This window comes from Brachionichthys hirsutus, chromosome 11 (assembly GCF_040956055.1).
Source record: "Brachionichthys hirsutus isolate HB-005 chromosome 11, CSIRO-AGI_Bhir_v1, whole genome shotgun sequence".
Lineage (NCBI taxonomy): Eukaryota > Metazoa > Chordata > Actinopteri > Lophiiformes > Brachionichthyidae > Brachionichthys > Brachionichthys hirsutus.
This window is the reverse complement of record NC_090907.1, coordinates 8112382-8128202: the sequence shown is the minus strand read 5'-3', so window position 1 is coordinate 8128202 and position 15821 is coordinate 8112382. Positions and strand designations below refer to the sequence as shown.

Sequence of the window (15821 nt, the reverse complement as noted above, 5' to 3'; positions counted from 1 at the left end):
ATGAAAATTCCTCAGCTGTACCTTCCATATTTATGACCTCATTAGTCAAGAGTCCAGTTTTTATACTTCAATGTAATAACCCTAAAAAAAACAGTTTTCTGATTCTGCCTAGGAAATAGGATAATGTATGATTCAATATTATTTCGATAATACTTTCAGTGAGAGACGGCAAATAAAGAATTAAAATCGCCAGTGTTAATTAATTTATCTAGTTTCATCAATTTGAAAATCTTGCTTGACATAATAGCGTCGTCCAACGATGTAGATCTTCTGTGCCATGTAAATAAGGGCGTGTCTGAACGGGTGCTCCTGAATGAACGACACCTGAATCTACCCGTCTTGCTTACTGCCCTAACTGCATGTTTGCATGTGCATGTGCTGACTGCCCAACACCTGATGCCACTGTGATTTTTGCCCTTTAACCCCCACTGTAGCCCTCCTTTTCATTCCCGACTACCGATTGGCTGAAGGATTGTCAAATAGAATACCACACAACCAGTCACAAGATTTCAGCACCACCAGCTCTCACAACAGCTCAGAGCGAAGCGGCAGTCTCTCAGGTTGGTCTTTGCAGCAGAGAATCTTCTAAAGGAAACCGGGACACTCTCTGGGGTTCTGCCGCTTGACATAATGATTGACTGAATTTTTAAATTGCTCTATTGATCTGTTATTTGCATGAACTAACCTGACAGAGATAATTTTCATGAAACGCTCCCTCTTGCTCACTAGAGATGTTTTGCTCACTCAACTCCAACTGCTTACAGTCTGTTCAATATTGCACACACACACACACACACGTACGTGTATATATATGTATATATATATATATATATAGTTCTCGGTACAGTAGCTATTGTATGCGGCTGTGCTGTGATATTGAGTAATGGTTGGCAGCTTATTGGAGCATAAAGAAACAGGATTTAAATTACAGACTAAAACTGTGATCGCCTGACAGACGATGGCTGCGAGTCCCGCTGCTGGGTTTCTGCCGTCACCGCTGGTCTTTGCAAAGGCTTTGTCTCTCACTGTGTGAGTGAGCAGACAGGAATAGGGGCAAAAAAAGAGCCTTTCACACAGAGTAGAATGCACGCACACCATTATAGATGCTTGGCTGAGTAAAGTGGCAAAAGTGCCTCCCTTTTCTCCTCTCCTCCTGATGGTGGCCGACAACGCTAAAACCCATGTTCAGAGAATTACAATGTCATTTATAGGACACCGAGGCAGCCCTCTCCCTGCCTGCCTCCCACTCGCTCGTCTCTTTTATCTTGTTACAAGCTGCTGCTTTAACAGGTCTCTAATTCAATGCTCTGGCCTGCAGTGGCACGGATGGATGGATGTGATGTCCCTATGACTGCGTGTGGCATGTAACTTCATTAGAGGAAGAGAAAATTCAATTAACATAAAACATGCATGGTGTAATGGGTCAGAGAATGTGTTTTTTAAAAGAAGATGATGACGAGCCATGTGGAGCCTGGTTAGCTGTTTCCTTGCTTTCAGGACTTTTGTAATGCAAATCCTCTGAGCAAAAAGCAAATAAGGAACAGTTTCTTTAATAGTTTCAAATAGGTTTAAATAAATAATATTTATAGTTAGAAATGTAATTTGATAAACATAAATAAAAACATATTTTTTAAATAATTTGCCTTGATCCATGCACATTTATCTACCCTCACATAGTTTGTAATAAAGTTTACAGTTCTATACGATATATACACTCGCACATAATTTTTATCTTCACAACTTTTCTATACCAAAATTTATCTGCTGTACATCTTACATCTAAGGCGAGAATTAATGCAAGCTATGACTTGATACAGACTTCAACAAAACTTGCTCTCCCTCTAGGGAGATGGAAAGAATAAATGAGTGTCAGGCCTCGAGGAGAGGAGCAGGATGAGAAACAGAAATAGAGCAGCCTCCATGGCAGCAAGGATCTCCGCTGGGGACATGGAGCTGCTCATTAAAACCTTTGAGTGGTGGAGAAAATGTAGCTTGTGCTTTCAATTTGAGACCCTAAAGTCTCCCTGCACTCCCCTCACCCCCCTCTGAGCCTCCATGATCATGGGAAGTACATGGTTTTGTGTGACCTGTTGGGTTGCTTCACCTCAGAAATGTAATATGCATTTATTTTTTAGCAAAATACAATTCTGTTGCATGACTTTTGTTTGTTTTGTTTACCTTTTTGAGATCATTCTTTCGCTTAGAAGTTACATCTGACTCTTTGCAGAGTCCGTAGTCTGTGGCTTTCCCTTGCAGCACTGATGCACTCTCAAAACAAAGCAAGCTGAAGGCGAAGCAGCCCTACAGTTATAAGCTGGGAGCGCCCAAACTTTAGGTATAAATACCCAACGCTGAGTCTATATTTAGTCTGAATTCCCCTTTGAAGAGAGGCCCAGTCTTGTCAGAAGAGACGGTTCGCTGTGTAATTCCTGTACAGCTCCTAGCCACAGCCTCTCTGTATTTTTCATATTTGGGGTGAGCTGTTATGATTCTAGTGCCAGACCATCCTTCCCTGGAAGAGGCTCATTTACAATATTGATGGCTGGTCTTGTGCGGAGGGACTAAGGATGGTTGAACGATCACGTCAGCTTGCCATTTATTGGTAAAAGTAGAGCGTCGCCCAGAGGTACGATTAGAAACCCAATTACTTTCAAACTATACTTATGCTGGGGTGCTGCCTGCCTTGGGCTTACATTTGTTTCTTTTATTACTTCCTTTCATTATTAATCTCAGTCTGACACCTCTTCTGTCTCCTCCCGCCTGAGATTTAGTCTTTTGTCGAAGCATTTTCATCTGGACTTGGCAATGTAATCTAAATCTTCTGGACTGTTTTTTTTTTTTTTTGGTCCACCATCTGGCTTCCATCAAAATCAGCAGAAATTAGTGGCAGTGTCTCTGTCCGTCTCCTCTCGATGACAGGGACTCTCTTTTTACTGAGTCAAGGGAGTTTATTGGAACATCGTGGAGTGAATAATGTTTCATTTAGTCAAGATGCCTTATTGGCAGAGTGAAAAGTGATTGCAGGCCTTTGGCACCAAGGGCTAACCAATAGATGACAGATACAAATGTGTTCCTCTGAGCCAAAGAGGGCTTTCGCTAGTCTGTGTGGCTAGTGGTGTCATTTAAGGGATAGAGATTTAAAGCTGCATTTTAGGCTCCCATAAATGGATTTATTCAACTAAATAATATGCGGTATGCGTCCCTACCTTGGGTTCATGTCCACAATCTAAAATAAGTGTACTTTTACTGGAAGTATTACAATGAGTAGAGAGCATGTCTGTGCCAAAACCATCCTATCCACATTGGACTTCTTTGCCACAAAGTTAAAGAAAGTGGGAGAATAAAAACTGGATCAGCCTCTTTATTCACCAAAATGTTATTTTCCTTTCCTGACTCATCCCACATTCTGCTACTAGGAAACGCTTCACTTCTTAAAAACTCATAATACAGATTTGACTTGCACACCATGGAGACTCGAAGCAGTGTCTGATAAACTTGAAATATATTTAAACTTTTATGATGGAGTAAATTTAATACCCAGTTTCTGTGGTGTATATGTTTTTGTTTGTTTGTCTGTTAGTAAATAAAAAAATTGTTAAATAGGTGTGACGGGTGTTTCAAGATGTTAGTTGTTAGTTTTGCCATCAGGATTGTGAAGTAAATGTCTTAATAAATACATACTGCACATTTCAGTCTAAATTGTAACCCTTTAAAAGTGTAAATCAAATAATCTTCCGATTGCAGCCCTAATGTTTAAGTAACATATTACCAGTATGCCTTTTGTAATTATATAGAAGAATTTGTAAAAGAGATAATAACATGTCAAAGAAACAATCCACAAACCAATGTTTACTTTCCATAATAGGTTTGAATTGATCAGTTACCTCTAAGAAACAACAGAATTAGCCCAGCGGCTGAAGCTCATGTAAATAAAATGTGTTTTGTTTATGTTCCTAAAATGTTTTTTTTTTATTCCATTTTAAATGAATGGATTTTCTTACCATAGCATGATTTAAGGAGTATGTGTTTACTTTCCACCTCGAAGTCAAATGTGTTTTGAAGAAAAATAAGGTTCCTTCACGGTGACCAAATCACATAAAAACCAGAGTTGACCCGGCTGGCAGATTTATAAAGATGGATGGGACAGAGGAGAATCTGGTGATGGAGGGATATGAGTGGAAATGGACGGGGTCCGTGGCTCCCCAGTGTAATAAAAGAAATGAAAGTAGTAATAGACCCTCAGTGAATTCGATTAGGGACACACTGACACTACACAAGCCATTCATTATGATGATGCTGTGAAGTGAGATATTTCATTGTGGAACCAAAAGCCTGGTGTTAAAGGGGATGCTGAGAGATGGGCGGAGCTCAAAGGTCTGCCTCAGCTTCGTTTGCTGCCTGTTTCTATGGAGATTTGAGTCTTTTCAGCCAATTAATCAATAGAGGCAAGCTTTTCATCAGGCAACCTTGAGCTTTTCCATGCAAGGACTGACAGACAGGATCCCATTCAAATGTCGTTTTCCAAGGGTGTGGTGAAACTGCATCTAAAAATCTGTTGAATTGAAATGAGTTTCTTTAGAAAACATGTTTGTCGCATGATAAACTCAGCGAGTGTAATTTGCAATGCTATCCCACCCGTGTATTAGTTTTTAATGTATTTTCTTTTATAGTCTTGCATCCACTGGCTGTTTTTGAAACACACCCACTCTTTTGTAGGTGGAAAGGGAGGAAAGAAGAAGAAGATCAAGGCTGGCTCCAAGCCCACTAAACCTAATGGGTCCAACTGGGCCAATGTTCCCCTGCCTCCTCCACCTGTACACCCTCTCCCTGGCACAGATATGGACCATTATCCCAATGAGCATCATGAAGGAGGAGGGTATGTGAATCAGGGATGAACACCAATTGTGAATAATATGTGCTTTAAAAAAAGGTTTCTGTAGTATTATTCTTTCAGTGCAATGTAAAACATGCATGATTGAATTGATGTTTCATCACAATTAAGCTTTACTGGAAACTGGAAAGCTAAAAGTGTTTTTCACCTTTCATTTCATTTTTTTTTTTTGTATCTTATAATCTTCTGGTATAAAGAAGAGCCATGATGTAGCCTGCAGTCCAGTTCTGTTCCCACATGTGTATTGGAGCCTGTTGAGTTTACGTTACTTTTTTTGGATGCATGTTTTTTTTTTTTAAATGCTAATTAGAATACAAGTAGATTTTAAATTTTGCATCCTTACCGTAATTGCTGAACTATTATGCGCACCTGTGAAAAAGCCGCACCCACTGAATTAAAAAATATATATATTTTGTACTAAAATAAGCCGCACATATTCGTAAGCCACAAGTGCAATCAGATCCGTAACTTCGGGATAAGGATTGGCTCTAAGGGCTGGGTCGGTCGGGCTGGGGTGCGAAGCGGGGCTGGGCTCGAGCCGCGGCTGGGGGAGCAGTCGCCCCGTCGCCCTCCCCTCTCCGCCCGTCGGAGGCTGCGCGGTGCGCGCGCCCGCCTGGCGGGGTGTCCCCGTCCCCCTTGCCCCCGTGCCCCTCATCCTCCGTCCGCGGGAGCGTGGTGCGGCAGGGGTGGGGACGCACGGGAGGTCGAGGGGGTGGGTTCCTTCCCCGCTACGCGGCGCGTCCGACGCCGCGTAGCGGATGGCGGACAGGCGGCGGGGACCGGGTACGGCGGTTCCGCTGGCGGCGACTCTGGACGAGCGCTGGGCGCTTCTCGCGGATCTCCCCAGCTACGCGCAAGCGGGGCTTTCCCTCCGGGCGGGCGGGCGTTAATTTTGTAACGAAAATAAATAGGCTTTAACGAAACACGGCTCGTAACGAAAGTGGGAAAATATACGTAAATTTGCCGCGTCGTTGCATAAACCGCAAGGTTCAAAATATTGGAAAAAAGTAGCGGCTTGTACACCGGGAATTACGGTAAATATTGTAAAGTGGAAATTAATGGAGCACAGAAAATGGAGCCAGGAAATTCCCATCTGTGCATTTGCAGTTGTTTAGAACCAGCGCTGGTATGTTGACCTCTCTGACTAGAACCTACTGAAAAGAACAACCCATTGGTTGCCAATTTCAACAACGACATACATTTGTGTGTGTGATAAACAGCGTTCTGCTTTGTTTTCTCTGTCGCTAATGACTGCACATCTGGACGAAACTGAGGCATCAACGTTAGCGCAGTCTCCACAGGCAGCCAGATATACACACATGCGCTCACACAAGCTCCCACACAAAAACTCATATACAGTTGGCTGTAGATGAAGCTATCTGCTGATCCTGTCTTCAATCAATCAGATGACTTCATAACTTGAAGATAAATGAAGCGAAAGAAAAAATAAATTCAAACAGTCTCCTGCCACTACTCGCTCGTAGACACACAGATGGTTTCAGATTAATCTATTTGCTGTTCCCCACTCTGGAAAAATTATAATTGCATTGTTTTATTAAAAAGTGAGACAGGCAGAACGGGTGGAGGGGTGTTGCACCAGATGATTGTTATCAAGCTCTGAAGTAGATGCAACATATCTGCCTTAGTCGAGCCATGCATCTGATGCAGTGATAATAGCCTCTTATGTTTACATATACATGACTTTCTGCAATCAGTCGACACATTTTAACACTTCATTTCGTTTAGTAAATGCAGCAGAAGCTCAAACATGTCCTGCCGTAGCTTCGAAGCTTAAGCATTTGTGTGGCTTTCTCTCTGTGGTCTATGTCTTCTTACTCCCATTTACAATCTGGAAGTCATATCTGCTTTAATAGGCTCTCTGGCACATGAAGAGTCCGGTGCACTGTAAATCTGAGGCTCCTCTTAATGGTGGCAGAATAAAACAGTTATGTCCTATGGAGTGTGCACTGACAAATTTCTTTAATGAACATTTACTTTATAGCTCGTATTATTTCAGCATGTACGAGCACAGCTATGAGTGAGGGAAGTGGAGCCTGTCTGCCTCCTTAATTCTGTCATATAACTAATCCTCAAAAGGTCAGAAAGTTTTCATCTGAACACAAAAGCATGCTGTAACATATTTATCAGTAAAATCCTTCTTGTTATTAATGATGTTTCACTTCTTTTTCACTTGCTGCTTTTCTTTATTACATATGAACTTATACTGAGTCGAGATGTAAAACAAGGAATTTAAATGAGCTGGCTTATATTGGTTTGTTTCTGAATACTTTCTCACATTTTGCCAAAATAATGATATAGCTAGTGTTTGAGATTTTGATGCAGCGTGCACTAACTTTGACCTTCTCTCGCATTAGGTATGAGAGTGACGGCTGGGGCCCACCCATGCCTGTGCAAACTTATCTGCACCAGGGCATGGAGGATGAGCTGGAGGAAGAGGAAGAACGAGTTCCCACCCCACCCATCCGAGGGGTGGCGTCATCCCCAGCTGCTGTGTCCTTTGGACAGCAGTCCACCGCCACCCTTACCCCTTCTCCTCGGGATGAGATGCAACCCATGCTCCAGGCCCATTTGGATGAGCTGACCAGAGCGTACCAAATGGACATGGCAAAACAGACATGGTGAACAAAAGCAGAATTTAAAGAATTAGATGTTTTACTACTCCTTTAAAAGCCTTTGTTACATTTATTTATACGTAGAACTTCTACATGTCCAATTATCGCGTTTACATCTGCCTATTTAGAAAGATGCATCGGTGTATTTGATTAAAAAAATGACTTGCTGTCATTTAAAAATGTTTATCGTGCATTTCTTCCTGTGTTGATGTCGGGATTTATTTTAGCCCTGCATTATTCTTCCTGTCATCTGTGTGTGCCATGGACATAAACCCATTAATCTTTTTTATTTTAATAGCCGCTTGCTACCACTTAGGCGACTGCTGCTTTTCTCACTGCGACGCACACAATTTCTATGGCTGTTTGCATAAACGCACAAACATACTGCACATTCCATTGTTGTTGTGCTCATGCAAGTCAAATGAAGGCCATGCTTCATTCTGCGGCAAAACAGAGAGAATGAGAGACTGGCCTTCATTCATAATAATAATGTGGGGGGGGGGGGCACGAAAGCCTTGTCAGGAAGGAGATGTCATGTTATCCAGTAATGACTATGTTGGTTAGAGAGCATCTCAGACAACACCAGAGGGCCAGTAATTACAACCAACCCCCCACCGCAAAACGTGTCAAAGACGATTCTCTCCCAAACAAATGTGGTTGTCAAAAGACCGGCTTCCCCCAAGGTGACGGTCTTGTGTCCACAGGACTTTGAACTATCCACAGCAGCAATTAGTGGGTCATAGTGGAATTGTCCAACTTTATGCAGCATTTCACCTTTGAAATGCTCTCTCAAATTACCTATTCACTGATTTTATTTTTCCATCCTGTGGCATGTCTAGCTAAATAAATATCACAAAATAATTATTTTATCCCCTTCATAATCATCCTTCCTCTCTAAATGTGTTGTGTGTTGATCTGCTACAATAGTATTTTGGGTACTATATACAGTTGGGGTAATACCTTGTCCTCTTCCCAGGCACATGCAGGTCGGCTCCCTTCCTCCTCAGGCTCCAGCTCCTCCAGTGGGCTACGTGTCGAGCACAATGGTTTCGGACCTGGAGACGGACCTGCCCGATGAGGAGGAGGAAGAAGAGGAGGAGGAGGAGGATGAAGGCTATGGAGCCAGGCATCCACATGGTATTGAGCACACACCAGGATCCAGCATGGACAACCTAGACAGCTCCTTAACAGGTCAGTGCGTTGTTGGACCCTTCTTTTTTCAGCTGCAATTACTTGTCATTTATGTTGCGTAACACATTTTGAAGCAATTTTTAAAAGTTTTAAAATTGACTGGGGATAATTGTGTTTAAGTGTAAATGACTATGTTGTAATAACTGAAGGAGAAACACAATCCCGCTGTTGTTGCGTCTTGTCTTACAGTGATTGGATTGTTGTCCATGACGTGTTCTTAATCAGTCTGCTGTGCATACATTTTTATGTTTTTTTATGTGAACATGCTTCCTGAGTGTCCCTTAATCAAGTTTAAAAAACAGTTTGCAAACTCTGGGCAATTCTAATTATAATTTCCTAAAAGAGATAAGAAAGTCAATGAATTTTAAACAGGATAGTGAGAAGGAAATTAAGAGAGGCATGTTCTTTAAATCGCACACGGCCCTGGAGCCAGCCGGCACCAGCCGTATCTTCCTGAAGAGATGTGAAATAAATTTCACGTGTGGCATATTCCATTCCAGACTGGAGGCACCAGTTCCATTTAACAACTCATTGTGAACTTTTACAGCCGTCTGTTAGGGGGGCATATGAAGGGCGTGACATTGCACCAACTCGACCTGAGCTCTGGACTGCTGCTCTTGCACAGACCAGGCCTCGCTGTTCAACTGTAAGCTGGAGAGGAAAACATGAGCGATATTTATTTTAAATGCATTATTATTATTATTATTATTATTTAATTATTTTTATCATGCCAGTAAGAAGTTTTGATTCAAAATTCTTGCCATGTGGCATTGTGCTTTCCAATAAAGTCAACAAATCCTAAGAAGAAATCCAGATTGAGAAATTTATGGGTGAAAAATACAGGGAGGGAGCAGAAATTATACATCTGCATAGATCTGAAAGTGGAGGAGCCGCTCCAGTTGAGAGAAGACTCAGGAGACGGTTGGCAGTGCTGCTTGTTGGTCCGCCATGTCAGTGGCAACCCTAAAGAGTAGTTTTCCATTGGCTGATGGTGCTGCTGAAGTATTTGGAGGAATATAACGCAACAGCCAGGCCTTAATCTACTGCATCTCTTCTCCGCTGTATTGCTCTGAAGACAGCACTATTTCTTTGTGTCGCTCTGCCTTGAACCTCATCGTTTTGCAGCACAGACGTGGTCCCAGCTCCAGGGTTAACGGGAGGAGGGGAGGATGGCGAGGGTAAATCTGCTGAGATTTATTATGGCCACCATTTGGAGGCTATATAAATAGGGGAGGATGGCAGCGAGATCCGTGTCGGGCCGTTGCCTGATACATTTGTCATTGTTTTAATAATATGGAAATAGCTCTGTTTTCCTAATGTTAAACCAAAGGCTAGTAGATCAACCCCCCCACCCACCCAACAAATATAAAAAAAACAGAAGCAGCATCCTTCTGCTCAGGGATAATATTTCATAGACAGATTGTCTACACGGGTTTTCCAATGTATTATGCTCTGAGGGTAATGCCGCACATTTTTGGGAGATAAATGTAAATCCCTGTTGTGGTGACTATTGAAGTGCCGTGCGTTGCTCGAGCCAGAGAGATGAAACCACGCAGGTATTAACTGGGCTATGTGGGGGTGGTGTATGTCAAGTGAACCTGGGATGTGGTAGCAGTGAGGCTGTTTCTCCAATAACCTGAAAGCTTCTGGGCGATTACTCGCCTGTAAAGCCTTGCCAGGTTTGTGATTAGGGTTACGTCTCCTGACGGTAGGTAGAGATGCCTGCTTGTCAGGGAGGAAGGATTTTTCTGCTTAATGACATGCAGATTAGGGTATTCCGTCTATAAAAATCAGTTTAAGAGGCACGATAGACCTGCGCTGGGTTTTACTGGCCCCATCTCCGGTTTACGGGCCTTGCTCTGCCAGTGCATAGCGCATGGGGGGGTTATAGCCAGTGGTTTTTTTAGAGTACATGGTCCAGCCCATGTCTCTGGATCAAGACCAGACCTTTATCAAATAAAATGACTGAGATGTAGAGCTTGGTTTGGACGTAAAAAAAAGCAAATTTCTGGGACAAAAAGAAAGCTAGATTGATTTTTCATCAAATTACGTTGCAATGATCACAGTTTGATTGGACTGCTATTTCTTAGAATAGAAGTGCTCCAGAGGTTCAGCAGTAGAAAGTGGCAGTGCGACTGAAAAGTCATTCTCTGATGTGATTTGCTGAGGCAGTGTTCCTTCCCTGAGCCAGAGGAGTTGGAAGCTTCAGCGGCCTGACTGGAACTGCCTATACTTCAATATCTGCTCTATTCTTTGTGGGAGGATTGGACCCAGCGGAATTGCTGTCTTTCTCTCTTAAGGAAAGAAGAAAAAAAAAACTCTTAGAAATTTTTTTCAAAGAAAATGGCACTGCATGATTGAGGGCTCGAGGTAGTTCCTGCCTCAAATTCGGTTAGCGTTTTGAAAATTGGTTGTGTAAGGAGTTCTCTACTGTATGCAAGCTTATATTTTATGAAAGTTGCCATTAATCTGAGAGAATGTTGCTGCAATAGGAGTGAAAAGATGTTGCAACTTTACTTGTTGAAGGTGCAATGCGCTGAAACACATCCAGAAAGTAGCCACCTTTCTGAGTAGTTTATTAGAAGTTGAAGACTAGCAGATGGGGAGAAGTGGAAAAGTCCTTTAGGCTATGTTCCAAAGGTATCTGGATGAAACGAAAGTTGTGTGTGTGTATACTTTCAATGTGTTGTACTCTTTTGAAAAGTGACGAACAAAGAGGTCAGCCTCTTACTTCAGGTAATATATATCCTTTGATTTGATTTTTTATATTTAAAGTGTTCACATTTTCTCTTCTGAAGATTATGGAACACTTGAGACAAAAGCGGCAGCACATTTATGAAAGCCAATGCAAACACATGATACGTATATAAATGATATAAAGATGAAATATAAGTGTTTTGTGATATGCTTAATCTGAAGCAACTGAGCCACCTGCCTGCCAGGTGTGTTCTCTATCAGCAAAAGACCAAAAGCGGTTGATGTCAGTTCTTTAGTTCACTTGTGTGCATTCTGAAGTGTGATTGTGGGCTTTTGTGTGGGTGTGTATTTTGTGTGGGTGGGTGTAAGACATGTTTGGCATGTTTTTTGTATTAGATGAAATGGGGCAGGCCGGGACAGAATCACAACACAAAAGCACTCACCTGCAAAGAAATGAAATGCCCTTCAGTGACTCGATATGTCATCACAATATCACAGGGTGGGGTGTTCATTTTAGCTTTTATACAAGATCAGGCAATACATTTCTCTATCTTTGTATAATCGCAGCACAGATATTCACGATATTAGATAATGTGGTCCTAAAGGTTATTTCCTTCAGGACCTTGTACCATTCTTCCTATTTAAGAAGAATGGTACAAGGATTCGCTTGTTTCATTCAGAACACCGTCTTGATAATTCACACACACTTTTAACCTGTGGTGTTCCACAGGGTCCATGGTGAATGGGTGGGGCTCCGCTTCGGAGGAGGACCGTAATTTCTCCAGCCATAGGTCCAGTTTGGGTAGTTCGTCTGATGGCTCCATCTTTACCCACTGCAGCTTTGCCCAGGCCCTGGTGGCTGCTGCAGACAAGGCAGGCTATCACCTGGAAGGCACTAGCCTCAGCAAGAGAGGTTGGTGTGGAACCAGCTTGTTGGAGTGGAACTTGTACCAGCGGCAGATGACCTGTGCTCCTCTGCTCTGAGGTCTCCTCTTGGCTGTCGTTTTCCTCCTTTTGGATTTGCTTCCTGCTGCTCGTTCACATTGTCTCTTGGCATGGCACCTGTTGCAAGTGGCTGGACTGTTATATCTCTCTATTCAAACTTGGCCTCCACTCCTCTAGAATTCATCTGACTGTTCACTATGACTTTCTTGGACTGGATAAGTAATATCTGGGGGCTATATTACAGGCTTCTGCTGAAAGGTTTCCTTTCATTCTAATGACAGTGTTTGATTCCTCATAGGGTTTTGGATCTTGATTGATAATCTTCAACCTTTCTGAATAAAATTAGCTCCATTCTCCAGGTCTCTTTACTAACCGTTTCTTGTTTCGCTCATGTAGGTAAAGGCTTGTCTCACAGGCCCCGACCCAGCAGTCCATTCTCAACAGATGGCAGCACAGTCGGCACACACAGCTTGGGTCACCAGAGGGCCAACAAACCCACACGCAAACCCCGAAGCCAGGGCACAGCACCCCACCGGAGAGATCCTGGTGCAGACGGTGAGGCAGCGACTGAAAATACATTTTAAACAGTCAATGGGCAAAGTTCCTGAAAACATCTGTTGTTGTTCTTTTAGGAACAAATATAATTCATTCTGTAAAATTTCATGGAAATGATTACATTTTACATCTTTCTTGACACAGACCTACCTCCTCCCCCCGAGCCTCCTCCCTCTCAGGGACAGAGTCGTATTCAGGGGCCCCGCAGCATAAGCAGCATGGCACCCCCTACAGATAGGAAGGCTTCATCTCTGGAGCGCACACAAATGTCAGGAGTCCTGTCTGGGCTGGATGATATGAAAAGCTCCATTGACAGACAGACACGCAGTGCTATGGAACATCATCGCCAGGCTCAAGATAGGCTGGGCTCCGTGGACCGAGCTGATGATGGTCGCAGGGGACACAAAACAGGTTGGCATTCCACCGGACTGAAGCCTCGAGCCGTGTGACATGTACCACAAAGGGTTTTCTGTTTTCATAGACTAAAGTATTTAGTTGGACAATTTGACCTGCTTCTCCTGGAGGACCACAAAGCATTTGAATGAATTGCTTGGCAGTGTAGCCAATGGTTGTCAGGAGAATTTATTCTGTACCAAATGTTGAACTAGCAGATGCATCGACAGACTGATGACCGACGTCTTAATCTCTGCATTCATGCTGCCAATGAGTTTACAAAAGGTTCAGTGATGCCTTATCGTAACTTTTTTTAACGTAGTGCACGCTACGCATTATGCAAGCATATATGCTCACAAGCTTCACATCTAGACATCACTTCCTCAAGAAGAAGTGTTCTTAACTATTTGCTTTTAAAAAAAATAAAAAATAAAAATGATTATAGAGTAATGGGAAAACAACAAGGACAAATGAGTTACTGCTGCAGCACGACAGTTGGGGTGATGATGGTGAAGTTAGCATTCATGCTGCGTTGAGAGCGGGTTCCCGTGGACAGATTGCTCTGTCTGCCACTTGTTCTGATTTCCTTAATGCCGCGTTCAGCCTTCCAATGCCCCTGCAACTGTTGCCAAAATGGGCCTGCTCTGCTAATCGGTACGGCAGCCTCTCCACACGCCATCTGTGTGTGTCTGCATCCGAGTTTGGTGCCATTAGCTCTTGATCTACATGCTGTGTGCCCTGCACTCTTTGTCCAAAGACTTTCTCTGACAGTTATTCATAGACTGTGAGACTGTGTGCCACAATCACCATTTTTACCCCCACCACGAAACAAAAAAAACATAGGTGACTTCCCATAGGTGTCACGGTGCTGACTCAATCACAGTAGGATATGTGGCGGTCAGGGCAGACTCTATTATAGTCATTAGCAGAGCAGTAGGCAGGAGGTTGATGGAGATTCCATGAAATGACAGTGACTGCTGAGGTTTAATATCATAATGACCTACAGCAGGGGGTGTAACATTTGGCAGTGGTGCCTCCATTATTGTATTTACCCCCTGATAAAATCTCTGGTAGCTGCAAGACCATGTGTAATGCTAAGAGTCTTTGGCTCGCCCAGGCTTATCTTGTTGGCACTGCCACTCTGCAGATATCAGAAGGAAAGGGGCTGAGATGTGCAAAGATGTCTTTGTCTCTGTGCATCAGATGGTAAATGTGTTTCACTACAACACAGTAAAGGTCATGCATTGTATCTGTCTGTCCGTCCTTGTTTGTGTTCTCAGAGGAGGGGTGCTTGCCATACAATAAACCATCATTCCCGTCTCCTGGTGCCCACAGCTCATCTGGCACAGCCTCCTCCAAGGGCTCGACAGGACCACGAAAGACTGAGGGGCCACGACAGCCACATCAGTGGACCGTCACAGAGCACGCCGATTTCCTGGGTACCAACGGTCAGGGACAGTACTCGGGAGAGTTATGTGAGTAATTCAGCATACGCTGAATCATTCAATTGCCGGAACCTTTCCCAGCTGGCTACGGGCGAGGGGCACGGTGCACCCCAGAGGCATCGTCACACATAGACAGACAACCGCTCACACACACTCTACTCACACGCACCGACGGACAATTTGGGCTAATCAGTTGACCAAAGCGGCATGTTTTTGAAGGTGGGAGGAAACCGGAGAACCCGGTGAAAGCACACTCGGACATTTGGAGAAGGTACAAACTCCGCACAGATAGGAATATGAACCTGGAACATTCTTGCTGTGAGCCAACTGTGCTACCCACTATGCCATCAGCACAGAAATCACCACATTTTTTAAAAAAAAGTGCTGATCATGAACTTTCCTTGTAGCATTTAGCTAATATTCCTGCAGCTTGATGTTGCCTCCGTCTTCATGTCTATCCAAAGCCCTTTGTCCGTGACACTTTCTGTCAGTGTGTTGTAATGTAAATTTTAGTTGTTTTGCATGTACATGGAAACTTAATTGAGAGAAATGTGATTTGGATTCATGCTGACTAGATGCATCAAGACTCATGAGACGTGAGGAAGTTATCTCCTCGTCTAAATTTTGAGCCTCTCTAAAACAAGCCATGTTATTTCTTTGACAGTTTCTTTCATTCCTCTTGCGTCCCACAGAATGATCTGCCTGGGATGTGAACTGGAGTAAACCCCGACGTCCTCCCAGTCGAGGCAACAAACTGTCCTCATCTGTGTGTTCTCAGATGGAAGCAGAGGAAACTCGAGAGACAAGCAGTGTCACAGAACTGTAAATGTGATGTATAGACACACACATACTGTACATCTCACAATGTTTTTTGTCCTCAAGAAAATATTTTCCACCTCCTACCTTACTATAATTTTGTTTTTGTTAGAAAAAGGCAAGTAAAAAAAAAATGACAACATCTATATGGGAACACATTTTCCGGTTACTGCCCTTGGAGGAAGATGGATCTTTTTTTTTTTCTTCCTGTAAATATATTCTTTAGCTTGTTGTTGCATTGCTATGCAAGTTTAA

At 43.1% G+C, this 15821-nt stretch overlaps 1 protein-coding gene across 1 annotated transcript in view; it reads left to right on the top strand.

Moving 5' to 3' along the window:
- robo2 (roundabout, axon guidance receptor, homolog 2 (Drosophila)) overlaps positions 1-14788 on the top strand; it is a 51355-nt gene extending 36567 nt beyond the window's left edge. Inside the window, exons 22-29 of the mRNA XM_068745771.1 lie at positions 435-560; positions 4717-4876; positions 7267-7530; positions 8501-8715; positions 12143-12325; positions 12754-12912; positions 13057-13323; positions 14586-14788. Coding sequence (XP_068601872.1) covers positions 435-560; positions 4717-4876; positions 7267-7530; positions 8501-8715; positions 12143-12325; positions 12754-12912; positions 13057-13323; positions 14586-14788 — 1577 coding nt within the window. The remainder of the gene's footprint in view (positions 1-434; positions 561-4716; positions 4877-7266; positions 7531-8500; positions 8716-12142; positions 12326-12753; positions 12913-13056; positions 13324-14585) is intronic.
- The last annotated feature ends 1033 nt before the right edge of the window (positions 14789-15821 follow it).